At 40.8% G+C, this 13,879-nt stretch overlaps 5 protein-coding genes across 5 annotated transcripts; all 5 read left to right on the top strand.

Annotated features, from left to right (window-relative positions):
- Positions 1-587: 587 nt before the first annotated feature.
- On the top strand, positions 588-2,642 carry PKNH_1332200 (ABC transporter G family member 2, putative; the record flags this gene model as incomplete). The annotated part of the gene is made up of 1 exon (XM_002260723.1): positions 588-2,642. One exon carries the CDS (start codon positions 588-590, stop codon positions 2,640-2,642), a length of 2,055 nt encoding a protein of 684 aa, XP_002260759.1.
- Positions 2,643-3,406: 764 nt separating this feature from the next.
- PKNH_1332300 (MORN repeat protein, putative) lies at positions 3,407-4,462 on the top strand (the record flags this gene model as incomplete). The annotated part of the gene is made up of 3 exons (XM_002260724.2): positions 3,407-3,515; positions 3,684-3,902; positions 4,344-4,462. The coding sequence occupies 3 exons, from the start codon at positions 3,407-3,409 to the stop codon at positions 4,460-4,462; spliced, it is 447 nt and encodes a 148-aa protein (XP_002260760.2).
- A 92-nt stretch (positions 4,463-4,554) lies between these two features.
- PKNH_1332400 (dynein intermediate chain, putative) lies at positions 4,555-6,411 on the top strand (the record flags this gene model as incomplete). The annotated part of the gene is made up of 1 exon (XM_039113541.1): positions 4,555-6,411. The coding sequence occupies one exon, from the start codon at positions 4,555-4,557 to the stop codon at positions 6,409-6,411; it is 1,857 nt and encodes a 618-aa protein (XP_038969919.1).
- Positions 6,412-7,750: 1,339 nt separating this feature from the next.
- PKNH_1332500 (protein arginine N-methyltransferase 1, putative) lies at positions 7,751-8,953 on the top strand (the record flags this gene model as incomplete). The annotated part of the gene is made up of 1 exon (XM_002260725.1): positions 7,751-8,953. One exon carries the CDS (start codon positions 7,751-7,753, stop codon positions 8,951-8,953), a length of 1,203 nt encoding a protein of 400 aa, XP_002260761.1.
- Positions 8,954-11,964: 3,011 nt separating this feature from the next.
- On the top strand, positions 11,965-12,489 carry PKNH_1332600 (transcription factor BTF3, putative; the record flags this gene model as incomplete). The annotated part of the gene is made up of 1 exon (XM_002260726.1): positions 11,965-12,489. The coding sequence occupies one exon, from the start codon at positions 11,965-11,967 to the stop codon at positions 12,487-12,489; it is 525 nt and encodes a 174-aa protein (XP_002260762.1).
- Positions 12,490-13,879: the final 1,390 nt, after the last annotated feature.

The following is a 13,879-nucleotide window of genomic DNA, read 5'->3' on the forward strand; positions in this document are numbered from 1 at the left end:
GGTGTACGTACATGCGTCTGCGTGGGGGTACTTGTCGGTAGGGGTAGACCGCGGAGGGGGTGTGTGTAACGTAAGAGCGCGCACTCCGTATACATGTGCAAAAGTAGGTGCAAGAATAGCCACAGGCACATGTATTCACGGTGAAAAGAATGTACAGCGTAACACTGTTCAGTGGAGAAAATTTAACAGTTGTGACAGAGAACAAAAGGTCAAGTAAACTTAAGGCCGAAATTTTCACCCCTCCCCCCCAAAGAAAAAAGGGGGGCGCCCCGAGAAGAGGAAAAACATAACTTGTATTTGCGTATTTTCGTGGAAGACCCAACATCCGCAACACAAGCAGATAGTACATATCAACACGCGGCGACATAGAAGGTGAGTGGAAGCGCGTCGGACAGATAAAAAGAACACGTAACGGGGGAAAGGACAGACAGGTGCCAAGCGCTTGGGGGAGGGGCACGTAAGAGCGAAACGAAAAGCAAAATTGAAAGCAGAAAGGGGAGAAAGAATTGCCCACCAGGAAGATCACCTCTGAGGGAAAAAGAGGGCACTACCGCTGTAAGAACAGTTAAGGAGCTTCAACCCCCAAGATGGAGGCCCCGACGAAGGATGTCCCAACGAAGGATGTCCCAACGAAGGATGTCCCAACGAAGGATGTCCCAACGAAGGATGTACCCACGAAGAATGTACCCACGAAGGATGTACCCACTCCGTACGACAAAATAAAGTACGAGTTTTCCGACGTGAAGTACACTGTTGATCATGGGAAGTTGGAAATTCTTCACGGAATAAAGGGCATCCTCCTTCCCCAAACGATCACAGTGATAATGGGCCCCAGTGGAAGCGGGAAGACAACTCTGCTGAATATTCTGTCAATGAAAGTGACGGAGGGCGTGGAAGGAAAATTCCTTATTAACGACAGCAACAGGAGCAAGAGTATAAAGAGCTATATGGGATACGTTCTGCAGGATGATTACTTCTTCTCAAGATTAACAGTATACGAAACGATAGAGTTTACCGCCAAACTGAAATTAGACATTAGAGATAAGGGAAAGTTACGGGAATTGGTTCACTCGGTGTTGGATATAATGAGCCTAACCCATGTAAAGGATACCATAGTAGGGGATGCCTTTGTAAGAGGAATAAGTGGAGGACAAAGAAAAAGGCTCTCCATTGCAAATGAAATTTTGTCGAACCCACCTTTACTCCTCATGGATGAACCAACAAGTGGACTAGACTCATCATCAGCTTTATCCTTAGTAGAGTGCATTCAGAGAATAGCTACCATTTCGAATACAACCATCATATCGTCTCTTCATCAGCCAAGTAGTCAAGTATTCGGGAAATTCGATAGGCTCATCGCAATAACTAATGGGTACATAATATATCATGGGAAGACAACACATTTAAGTAAGTATTTAAAAAAGGTTGGCTTCATCTGTCCTTACGGGTGGAATATCGCAGACTACCTCATGGACGTATTATGCAACATAAAATACGAATCCATCTTGTTGGAGAATTATAATAAGTATCTTCGTTATGACAAGGAAGTAGGTTACTACATGGACATCGACTCCATTGATAATCAAGTTATCCATGATGATTACGATTCCTTATTAGCTAAGGAAGGAAATGAGAGTAAGGATCTACAAAGCAACAACAAATCACCACTCTTGATACGGAAAAACACTTCAAAAATTTCTATACAAGAAATAAACAACGCAAGGGAACAGGATTTGGAAAAGCTGAAAGCAGTAGAAGTGTTAATCTCTTTGCAAGAAAAAAAAACGCCATATATTAGACAGAACTTTTTTCTGTTCACAAGAGGATTGAAAAAAATAATAATTGATGAAATAACGATAGTGAAGGTTATCGACTTGGTTGTTATTCTAACCTTGTTTGGTTTTCTATGGTCAAAAACATTTAAGAAGGATACAGAAGATGGAATCATTGATACTATTGGGGCCATTTTCTTTATTCTATCTTACTGGACATTCTACCCGGCTTATCTATCCTTGTACTCCTTCCCTTCAGAGAGAGAAGTCATAGCCAAAGAGAGGAATATGAAAACGTTCCAAGTGAGCAACTATTTTTTTTCCAAACTGTTTGTAGAATTTATTTTTTTCTTCACACTAATTGCCTTTTGGATTTTAATTACACATCTCATTTTATACGGGACGCTGAAATTAGGTGTGTATGTAAGTTATGTGCTGGTAACATTATTGAATGCACTCATCAGTAGTTCACTGGGGTACTTTATATCTACTCTTTTTGATAATTTTAGCAAGGCTGTTAGTTTTCTTTCTGTTGTTTTACTAACCATGACACTTACGAATGGGTTTTATGTAGAGATAGCGAAATTGCAAGTACCGTTTAGATACCTCCAATGGTTGTCTTACCAAACATACTCCGCCTCAGTGCTAGCTAAAATCAAGTTCGATAACGCACTTATTCAATGCTCGGAGGATAACCTTTCCACTGTCTGCCAAACGGTGGGATCTTTTCCAGGCAACGTCATCATAGAGAAGCGGTTTGCTACGTTGCACATTTCGTATTCCGTCTTCATGCTCATCAGCTTCTACGTGGTGATCAAGGCGGCAACGTACGCGTCGTTGCGTTGGTCGCATGCTCTCAGGATGAAGTGACATTACTGCACCGATTGGAGTGATAATCTTTGCGGAGAATACTTTCGAGAAAAATGGAAAGAGGGTGCTTCGTTATTTTTTTTTTTTTTTCCCCTTTTTGAAGGTGCGGGTTTATTTCTCCATTTCGCGGCCTCGCGTGGCGACGATGCGTAGCTCTTTTGTGTGATTTCCATCACAGCGCCCTGCTAAGCCCACTTCTCCTTTTTTGTATGTAAAGCGGGGTTCTTCCGCACCCCCTATTTATGTGTTATGCACACGGCACGAATTTCCCTACGCACTTGTAGCGTGTCCCCATTTTATTTATCTCTCTCCCCCCCCCCTCATGTACCACTCCCTTGGGGAATTCAGATAACTTAATCGCCAGGGCGTTTTTAAGAAAAGACACCCGGTGTGCGACGAACTTGCCATAAAAAGGGGGACGACATATATAGACATGTGATCCTCCCCACCCACCCCTTGGGAATTTCTCCGTTTTTTCACTTAAAAAGGAAGTGCATCGTAGTGAGACGTGATTCTTGAAATTCATCAAAAAGAAGAACCATACACAGGGAAAAGTACATACAAATGAGTTGGCACAGGGAGTAATGGAAAAAAAAATTTCCTCAACCCCGCTAACCGGTGAGAAGGATTTTTTTTTTTTTTTTTTTTTTTTTTTTTTTGCAAAGACGGAATAAACATGGGAAAGTGATAATAGTATCGCTTTGTCCAACTTCGGTGTGTATTTTTTTTTCTCTCTCCTCTTCTGCCCATTTTCCACCTCACGCATGTCGCAAATCGTATACTTGGACGAGAAGAAAACGAGGGGGAGGTATACCTACCCGAATGGAAACGTGTACATCGGCGAATTTAAGAATGAGAAGTTTCATGGACAAGGTGGGCCATAAATCTGTGGGGAGGGGGTGCCATGTCCCTCTTGAAAGGCAAACATAGAAAAAGTGGTTAACTTCCACTTGGTTCATTTATAATGTATCCTTGGATTTTTCTCCCCCACACACTAAACCGTACTACTTTTCACTTTACCACTGTTCCCATGGAAAATAGGTACCTTAGCCTTTAAAGACAAGGGGGAATACAGAGGGACCTGGGCTAACGGAAAACTTGTCCGGGGCCAGTACTACTATAGCGACGGATTGGAGTATGAGGAGAGGTGGAAATACCTCGTGGACTCTCCCTATTTTTTCAACGAAGAAATTAACAAGGACGAAATTATTTTAAAAGAAGAAAAAACGAATGCCTTCTTGGATGATATTTACGACATTGGTACGAATGCCTCCGCTTGGGGGAAACACTGGTTGTGCTTCGTCCATTAGTTCTCCTTTCATTTGTGTGTATGTTTGTATGTTTGTATGTTTGTATGTTTGTATGTTTGTATGTTTGTATGTTTGTATGTTTGTATGTTTGTATGTTTGTATGTTTGTATGTTTGTATGTTTGTATGTTTGTATGTTTGTATTTTTTTTTTTTTTTTTTTTTTTTTTTTTTGTCTAGCCATTCGTTTATATGTTCATGAAAAAAAGCTAGCTCGTGTGTGTGTGTGTGTTTTTTTTTTTTTTTTTTTCTTTTTATAACCATTCGCCATTCGCTGATACGTGTGCACACACACTCCTGCATATAGGTACATGTAAGTACTTATACCTACACCATTGTTCTTTGTTCTTTTTTTTTTCCGTTTTCACCTGCGGTCTCCTCCCTCCCCCCCTAGGCGACGGGTACTGCAAAGTTAAGGAGAGTCTCGTGTACAGGTTTTCAGATGACAAGCTAGTCAGGCAGGTGAACGCGCGGGAGAAGAGCTGGATCGAAAACCACTGCTCGAAGTGTTAGAAGGGTGCGTGACTGCAGGTAGAGGGAAAGAAACCCTTTTTTTCTCCTTGTGCCGTGACATTATAACCATTACCCCGTCGCACCTCACCGAGATGATCGACTACTACCATTGCTACACGAAAAAAAGGAGCGACATCGGGCAGGCATGCGGGTTCACCAAGTCCAAGAGCCAAGTAATCGGGCGAATAGAGCCAAACAGAGAGCTCCAGAAGAAATACATGTTCAAGGAAAATATATACTACAGTGATGAAAATGTAAAAAAACGCAGTGAGTGTTACGTAAACATAGAAAGCGTGAAACTACAAAACAAATTCTTCTACCACAACGAAGGAGGATGGACCAAAGACATAGATATCAGTGACCAGCAGAACAAAATAAAATATGTGAAAAGATTAGACAAAGACATAAACACAATTAACAGTGTAAAAATCTTAATGAATGAAACGACAAGAATTATTAACAAAAATAATAGCATAGGTATTTACAAAGAATATTTTCAAGATGAGGACGAAGCGGAGGAAGAATTTAAAATAAAATCTATGCTAGTCATTAAAGACAAAGCTAGAAAATACTCCAGGTATGTTACCTCCATCAAATGGCCAACAGACAGTAGCCATAAATTAGCTATCTCCTACTGTGTAAATAATTATAAAGAAATTTTAAATGACTCTCCAAAAAATTGTCTACTATATAATTTAAATGAAATAAATAATCCATACCAAATATTATTCTCCAAAACGTTTATAAAATGTTTGAGGTTTAACCACAAGAATTCAGATCTCCTTCTTGCTGGGTCATACGATGGTACAGTGAATCTGTGGGATTTACGAAAGAAGAATACGTTATGTGAATCCTCTTCCAATCATGCTAGTCACAAAAATATCGTGCAAGATGTTATCTGGTTACAGACGAAGACAAATAACCACTGCTTATCTGTATCCAATGATGGGCTCTGTTTGATATGGGACATACGAAATTTTAATGAGCATATCGAATCATTTTCCTTGCACAAAGACAGCGGAGAGGTTTGTCACCTCGTGGAGACCACCAACTTGGACGCCTCATCGATGAAGAATTCCCATGGAGGTGTAGACATCAACCAGTTCGTTACTCAAACGGCGAATCTTCCAGGGATGGGTGAAAATGGGGTGATAAATAAATCGCTCCCCACGACAGACACGGGTATTGCAGATGGTGCAGGAAACTCAATTACCCTCTCCCCTCCCTCTGCTAGCCTTTGCTACAGCGCGAACTGTCTGGAATGGAACTTGGAGGCGGGTCCATCGAAAATACTCGTTGGCACGGATGAAGGATATGTTCTCTCCCTTTCCAAGAGACAAGCAAAAAATCTAGAGATGCTCCAAAAGTATGGAGCGTCAAATGAAAAACATTTGTCCAGCATTACCAGTATCAAACGAATTCCAATAAATTTAAAATATTTTCTTTCCACAGATAAGTGGGGTTTTAATATATGGTCAGAAGATATTAAGTTCCCAATAATTTCGAATTATTACGATGAGTGCGTTATTAATAAAGGATTGTGGATTACCGACTCTTCCTTCTTCATCTTGGCAAGGAAGGATGGCTACCTGGATTTTTGGAACCTCCTTTACAATTTCAATGAACCTATTATTCAGCACAAAGTTTGTAATTCATCCATCACAGAAATAGATGGACACCTTAACAATAAATACATTTCTGTTGGCAATGACCTGGGAGATACTCACATCTTAAAGTTGGGGTCCACCTTCTGTAAAAATACCAGTGAGGAGAAAAATGCCTTAGATCAACTGTTTGAGAGAGAGTCCAAGAGGGAAAAAAATTTGGAGTACATCCGAAAGCAACTCAATTGTTTTCGAAAGAAACGCGAGTGCCTCAACATGCAGGATGTGTCCATATCGGATGTCGTGGTAGAGGACACGCAGCGCGAGTATGAGTCTCTGTTGTGACATGGTTGCCAGGGTATATCCCATTGGGAAGAAAAAAGGGGAAAAGAATTTCCCTTCTTTTTTTATTGCCCTCAGATTGTTCCTACGGGGTATACATATATTATCCTCTCGCAGTTACCCGCACCAGAACTGGTTTCCTCCCCACGTATGTTTTCCTCCCCACGTATGTTTTCCTCTCCACGTATGTTTTCCTCCCCACGTATGTTTTCCTCTCCACGTATGTTTTCCTCCCCACGTATGTTTTCCTCTCCACGTATGTTTTCCTCCCCAACCTTTTCCCCCTTCAGGGTGGCTACCCTGCGGCAAATGTGTGGGACAGTACCCACTCATATTGCACGCACATGTGGTTGCACCCTTTCCTTGTTGTCCGCTTGCAACGCCCGGTCAACGTTCCTCAAAAGAAGTCACCATATTTTAATCAGCACAACAAAAAAACTTCAAAAGGTTTGCAAAAACAAAACAGGTTCAACCCAAGTCCAATCATTACATATATACATACTTACCCCCCCTTCTGTAGGTGTGCGAGCACGCGCACATGAAAAAGTCTTCCTACATATAAAGCCCAAAAAAAAAAAAAAAAAAAAAAAAAAAAAAAAAAAAACTGCGCCGTGTCAAGTTCCACATGACTGTCGTTACTTTCCAGCAAATGCGGGCTGTGGGAAGCGGCCCCCCCCAAAAAAAAAATAAATAAATAATAAAATAAAAAATAAATGGCAGACGATAGATATATGATAAATAGATAAATAAATATAGATGGATAAATGTACATGTAAAGGCAAAAAAAAAAAAAAAAAAAAAAAAAAAAAAAAAAAAAAAATGTAGTAGAAAGGGAACAATTGTGAATGAAGGCACGCGCAGAAGAAAGGAGCCCATCTTTTTTGTAGCGAAAAAAACAAAGGAAAAGAAAAAAGAGCACACGAGTAGCAGTCGGGCAAAAGTGAAAATATATAGGGCTAACCCGCTTGACATTGAAATGGAATGATTATATAATTTTTGAGTAGCCTCTTCTTCATCGACTCCTTACTGAACTTAGTAATTTTCTTTTCTTTCTTTTTTTTTTTTTTTTTTCCTTCACATTGAGGGAAAAATTGACAAGAGAATTGGAAAAGAGCAATAACTTTGCATTGGTAGATCCTCTTTGTAGAACAACTTGCAGCTCAAACAAGTCTGTATCAACAGCTTAGCTTCCCTGTGCGTCCTCCTTTCGATTCCACCTTTTTGGTAATCCCCCCCCCCCTCTCCTTTCCAGGCGCACGGGTTGCCAGAAGCGCGTCGCGAGTGAGCCTACACTTCTACCGGCCAATCGTGCCTACCGACCAACGTGCCCATCGTACGAGGCATGGCGAACAGGCACAACAAAATGAACCAGAACAAGTTGGAAATGAGGGAGGGCGTATTCAACGAAAAGGGAGGCAAGGGCAACACCTGGGACAAGGAACCCAAGGGGTTTAGCGCAGAGGAGTTGCAAAGCTTTTTCACCACATGGAGAAAATTCTGTAAAGAAAAAATAAACGAAGTAGGAGAGAGAAAAAACTTTCTCGTATTTGACAAGGAGAAGGATCTGGATAGCGGAAACACTGAGTACTTTAACTCCTACAACTATATCCATATACATGAGGACATGATAAAGGATGAAGTGAGGACAAGGACTTATTATGATGCCATTAAGAAGAACGAGCATTTGATTAAAGACAAAATAGTGTTAGACGTGGGATGCGGAACTGGAATCCTCTCCTTCTTTGCTGCAATGTCGGGTGCAAAGCATGTGTACAGTATCGAAAAGAGTAACATCATCTATACAGCGTTAAAAATTAGGGACGAAAATAATTTAACGGAGAAAATAACCTTCTTGAAGGGACTGGCTGAGGAAATCGAGCTACCCGTCGACAAGGTAGACATAATAATATCAGAATGGATGGGTTATTGCCTCTTGTACGAAAATATGCTCGATACGGTTCTTTACTGTAGAGACAAATGGCTAAAGGAGGGAGGATTACTCTTTCCTGATAAAGCATACATGTACATTGCTGGAATTGAAGATAGTTTATATAGGGAGGAAAAATTTGACTTCTGGAGAAATTGCTACAACTTAAATTACACTTCAGTGTTGCCAATATTGAAGGAAGAAGTTGTTATAGATTATGTAGACAAAAATTTTATTGTTACTGATACATGCTGTATACTAAAATTGGACTTAAACACATGCACAAAAGACGATTTATCCTTTGCATCCCCCTTTAGATTAAAAATGACCAAACGGGATTATTTGCATGCACTGGTCATATGGTTTGATGTTTCATTTTCTGGATGCCACACGGAGATCAGCTTTACCACTGGACCGTACGGAGGGCACACACACTGGAAACAGATCGTGTTATATACGGATCACGTGCTCACTGTGGAGAAGCACGAGGTACTTCGCGGCATGTTTGCGCTCAGGAAAAATGCCAAGAATAAGAGGCACATCGATATGAAGCTGCACTACGTTTTTGAAGGCGTCCACACGCGCGCGCGCGCCACGCAGTTTTTCAACATAAGCTGATCACCTAAATAGGGCGAGTGGCCTAAGCGGCGAAGATCGTGCGAGTGCTTACGCGTGTACGTGCTTAAGTGGTGAAGTGGTTAAGTAGTGAAGTGGTTAAGTGGTGAAGTGGTTAAGTGGTTAAATGGTTGGCGTAGTTACGTGGTTGACGTAGTTACGTGGTTGGCGTAGTTACGTGGTTGGCGTAGTTACGTGGTTGACGTAGTTACGTGGTTGGCGTAGTTACGTGGTTGGCGTAGTTACGTGGTTGACGTAGTTACGTGGTGTAGAAGCGCCATTGTCGCCAGTTCCACTAATCGCCGACCGTCACATCGTTTTTACCATTTGAACATACTTGTACTACATGTTCATAATTTGCGCCCGAGGTTGAAGTTTTACCTTGCCTGTTCATAATATTTGTGCGTTTTTCATGGCTAGTCGGGAAAAAAAATAAAAGAAGAAGAAGAAAAAAAAAAAAAAATAGCTAGCCAGGTGGCTGCTCATGTATTTCCCCTTCCATTTACGATTTTCGCCTTTTTTTTTCACCTATATATATGCCACTTCGGGCGCATGTTTCTCCCCCAACTCTTTGTGTTCATCCCATAACCATCCCGGGGGTCATATCCCACTTTGTTGTTCACCCGGTCTAGCCTAGCACGTCGCAGAGGTCCCTTTTTCTGTTGTTTAACCCGTTTGTATTTTTTTTCCTTTTTTTTCTTTTTTTTTTTTTTTTTTTTCCACACGATTGACAAGTTTCGAATTCGTCTCTTCATAGTTACTCCTTTATGTTTTTTCTGTTGATGAGTTGGTCATCGCTAGTGGAGGTCCAGCGGCCAAGGCACCTGAAAGCAAATGCCAAAACTCTGCACACATTGCAAACTAGTAGAGAGAACTCCAAAAGGAAATGTAACTGTAGAGTTAAGCTACCGCATCACACAGTGTTACGTTGCGTCGCTCCCTGTGTGCGAAACGCTAAATTGAGCATCCTCCAATCGTGCATTCACATTCCTCCACCATCGGTAAAGAATGCACGTGAAAAAAAAAAATGCCCCCCGTCATACAAAACGCACACACATACACACTCCGTCCCTATTGGATCCCATCAACGCGTATGCCCAATTCGATGAACGACTTAACTGCTTCATGGAGAAAACGCCCCTCCCCTTTTTTTTTTTTTTTTTTTCATTTTAAAAAGAGCTTATGTCCCCATGTCTCGTTTGAATAATAGTTGTCCCTCTTAATTCTTATAGCCGTTCACAGTGGAGGCAATTCTCCGTAAATTCCCTCATTGTTTTGCCGCTCCTCTGACGGTGCCATGGTGAAGAATACCCTCTCTCCACATATGTGTTTACATGTGTTCGCATGTGTAGGCGAAAGAACACACCGTTAGATCATATCCGTAATGTTCATCTACCATATTGTGCCACAACAGGTGGTGGTTCCCCCCTTCGTGCTCTACATCCTTCCTCCAGATGAGTAATTACCTATTTGGCAGCGTATCCCTAGTTTAGTTTTTCCGCCAATGTAGTTACAATTTTAAAGGATGCACATGCTGGTGCTTTTATCTGATGCGTTAAAATAACAAGTGAGATGTAACAACAGGTGAGAAACATCTTTCCAACGTAAGACGTATGGCCAAGGGAACCTCTCTCATGCGCAGCCTCTGTAAGTAGAAGTGCTACACCAAGGAGAGAAGAGAAAAAAAAAAAAAAAAAAAAAAAGGGAAAAGAAAAGAAATGGTAAAGATGGGTGAAAAAAAAAAAAAAAAAAAAAAAAGGGCACAATCCAAAAGTGCGCATACGGAATGGAATAGCTTCTGGATGAACGGAACCATTTTTGATACAAATATATGGAGAAGCGACAACTAGGCCATGTTGCGTGGCAACGCTCATCATGTTTTTGTGTAATTTCAAAGAAATGTATAACGTACCCCCTCATATTGTGCCACCTTCTCCCCATATGCTCAGTTTTTCTATGCTTTATTTTATTTTTTTTTTTTTGGCTCCTTTGCACCTGTTTATGGCGCGCCACAAACAAATGTTTAGGAGGTATTCACCGCTGTTAGCAACGACTGACTGGGTGCAAACAGTCGTTTCATCGTGTTATAGGAGAATTTTTTTTTTTTTTTTTTCCTTGCCCTGCTTTCCCTGGTAAATATGCCCCGTATTTCCTTTCCCCTCCGGCGTTGGTATTATCAAACTGTCATATGCATATGTACTAATTTTTATATGCACAGCACTGTGCCCGTTTTTTTTTTTTTTTTTTTTTTTTTATTTCTGCGGGGAAGTAAACCCCACTCTCCCCCCCCCTTTTGTTCCTTCCGCCTTTTTTGTTTAGAGGAAAAGCGGTCGCCTTCCCACACAGCATCGCCGCGCAGTGATTCACATATACAAGTGCATACATCCCCATGTACCCCCCATATGCATTACTTTGCACTATACTTGTATATACCCCGACCCAATTTATACTTTTGTGCTGTCATTTTTTCATGCCCTTGCCGCCCATGCAAATGATGAATCCACCCGGGTGCCATTTTTATCCGCTCGTCGGTACGCATAATATATACTACTCTCTCTCTGTTTCATTTTTTTTTTTTTTTTTTTTTTTTAAACCTATCGCAATTTACCAATTTGTTATGTTTCAGCGTAAAACTCCCTCGGGAAGAAAAAGCATCACATCACGTCCCATTTTGCGACAGCGTTTTTGTTTGTTTGTTTTTTTTTTTTTTTTTTTTTTTTCTTTTTCTTCTTTTTCTTTAAATTGAAAAAATTATTTTTGCGCGTTCGCATACAATTGTACGTTCGTATATGCGCATGTTTTCATAACGTATTTATCTCGTTCGACGTTCGGTTTGCCCCACCCCGCATTGCGAACCACTTGATACTTCTCTGCTTCTTTGCATCTGTGCCAAGCAGGTCATCCACACAGCATAGTCACCACTACACGGATTGTTCCACCGCTTCTTTTTCCCCTTTTCTCGTTTTTTTTTTTTTCTTTCTTTCTTTTTTTTTTTTTCCATTTCCCCCGCCAAGATGGACAAAATATCGCCGGAAATTTTAGCCGCCAGGGCAAAGCTGAAGGAGAAGATGGGAGGAAACCTGAGACAAATCGGTGGCAAAGGAAGTGCAAGGAGAAAAATAAAAAAGGTCCATAAAAATTCCATGTCCAATGAGAAGAAAATAAATTTAATTTTAAAAAAAATCGGTGCCTCCTACTTCGGGGATGTTGACGAGATTTGTATTTACAAAGCAGGAGATACATACATGGAGTTTAAGAAGCCAAAGCTCTCTGCGTCCTTGCAGTCCAACACCTATGTCGTCACGGGAAAATTCACAGAACAAAAAATTGATATAAACAAAATATTCGAGGGACTCAAAGGAAACAAAAATGTAGATATGAATCTTCTGGAAAAAATTAAAAATGACCCCAACATAAAAAACCTACTCAACAAGGAAAACAACGGAAATGCGAAAAAGGAGGATGCTGTGGAGGAATCCGCTGATGTCCCAGACCTCGTAGAAAATTTTGAGGAAGTATCCAAAGAGGAGGAGAAGTAATAGCAAGGCATTTCAGTTGCAGATCTGCCAATCGTGATCTCCTGCCTCATCCATTTTTTCCTTTTTTTTTTTTTTTTTTTTTTTTTTTACACACCATGCCTACGTTTTCCGTTGGCGCAGCTGTATATATATATATACCCCTATTGTGTTCCCTTCCGTGTGCACAACACAGACCTATTAGTAAAGCTTACCTCAAAACGGACAACACCCCGCGAGCATATATATAAGCGCGTATTTTTAACTTTTTAATTAAGCCAATTGAGATACTGATACCTCATGGTGCAATTCTCCAGGGAGTTGCAAAAAAAAAAAAAAAAAAAAAAAAAAAAAAAAAAAAAGCTATCTCTGTGCATACACAGATTAGAAGTTAATTTTTTTTTTTTTTTTTTTTTTTTTGGGGTGGTCCCCCTTTGCGTACCGCCAAGCTTGATGAAACTTCACAAATGGGCATTGAGCTCGGGAGGCAGATTTAACTATGTGTTATCTTTCCCCAAAGTTGGAAAAAAGAACAGGAAGGAGTAATCCTTTTTTATTCTTTTGGCGAACAGACCAAGTGGTGAGGGAATGGACGGGTTACTACCGTACATATGAGCGAAGCGGTTGGACATGTCCTCGCTCGATGATCTAATGAAGGAACACCATCCTTTTTTTTGGCATCCTACAAAAAAAGGGATGACCCCCAAAAGGAAGGCGCTCGGCTTGCAATCCTCCTCCCAATCTGTGAGAAAATGTATGAGTGTGATTGTCCCATTTGTACAAACATAGTAAACTACTCCATAGAGAGATGTTTTTTTTTTTTTTTTTTTTTTTCTTCTTCCCTACCCCCTGGAGAATTGCGCTACTAAAAGTGTTAAAAACTAGCAGGCGGGTAGGAAAAAAAAAAAAAAAATGAAAAGGTTGAAGTTTAGAATGGGCCTTCTCAACCATCTGGTATGTTTTGGAAAATCTGGATTCTTTTTATTTTATTTTATTTTATTTTTTTCCTCACCCATGTGATGCTTAAAAATGTGGGTAGGCCCCTTTGCCCCGTTGAGTGCACCTCGTGATATTTGCGTGGGACCCCTTTTTCCACTTGGCGCCTGTGGCCGCTTACTGGTGGTAGGGTCAAACCCGGGGAGGAAAAAAAAAAAAAAAAAAAAAAAAAAAAAAAAAGTATCGGCCTAGTCCCGTGACCTCCCTGGGTCTTACCGTAATGCGTAGTTTCTTTTCTTTCGAGCGGAAGTGGCATTTTTTTTTTTTTTTTCTTCTGTGCTTCTTTGCTATTCGCCGTGGCTTGGGTATTTCGGCTCCCAGCGGGTATATTGTGCTCTCCTAATTACTTTTCATATGCTCATGTAAAAATGTAAGCGACGACTAGGGGTGGAAACTCTTCTGCGCCCACGAGTTTTTC

This window comes from Plasmodium knowlesi (genome assembly GCF_000006355.2).
Source record: "Plasmodium knowlesi strain H genome assembly, chromosome: 13".
Taxonomy (NCBI): Eukaryota; Apicomplexa; class Aconoidasida; order Haemosporida; family Plasmodiidae; genus Plasmodium; species Plasmodium knowlesi.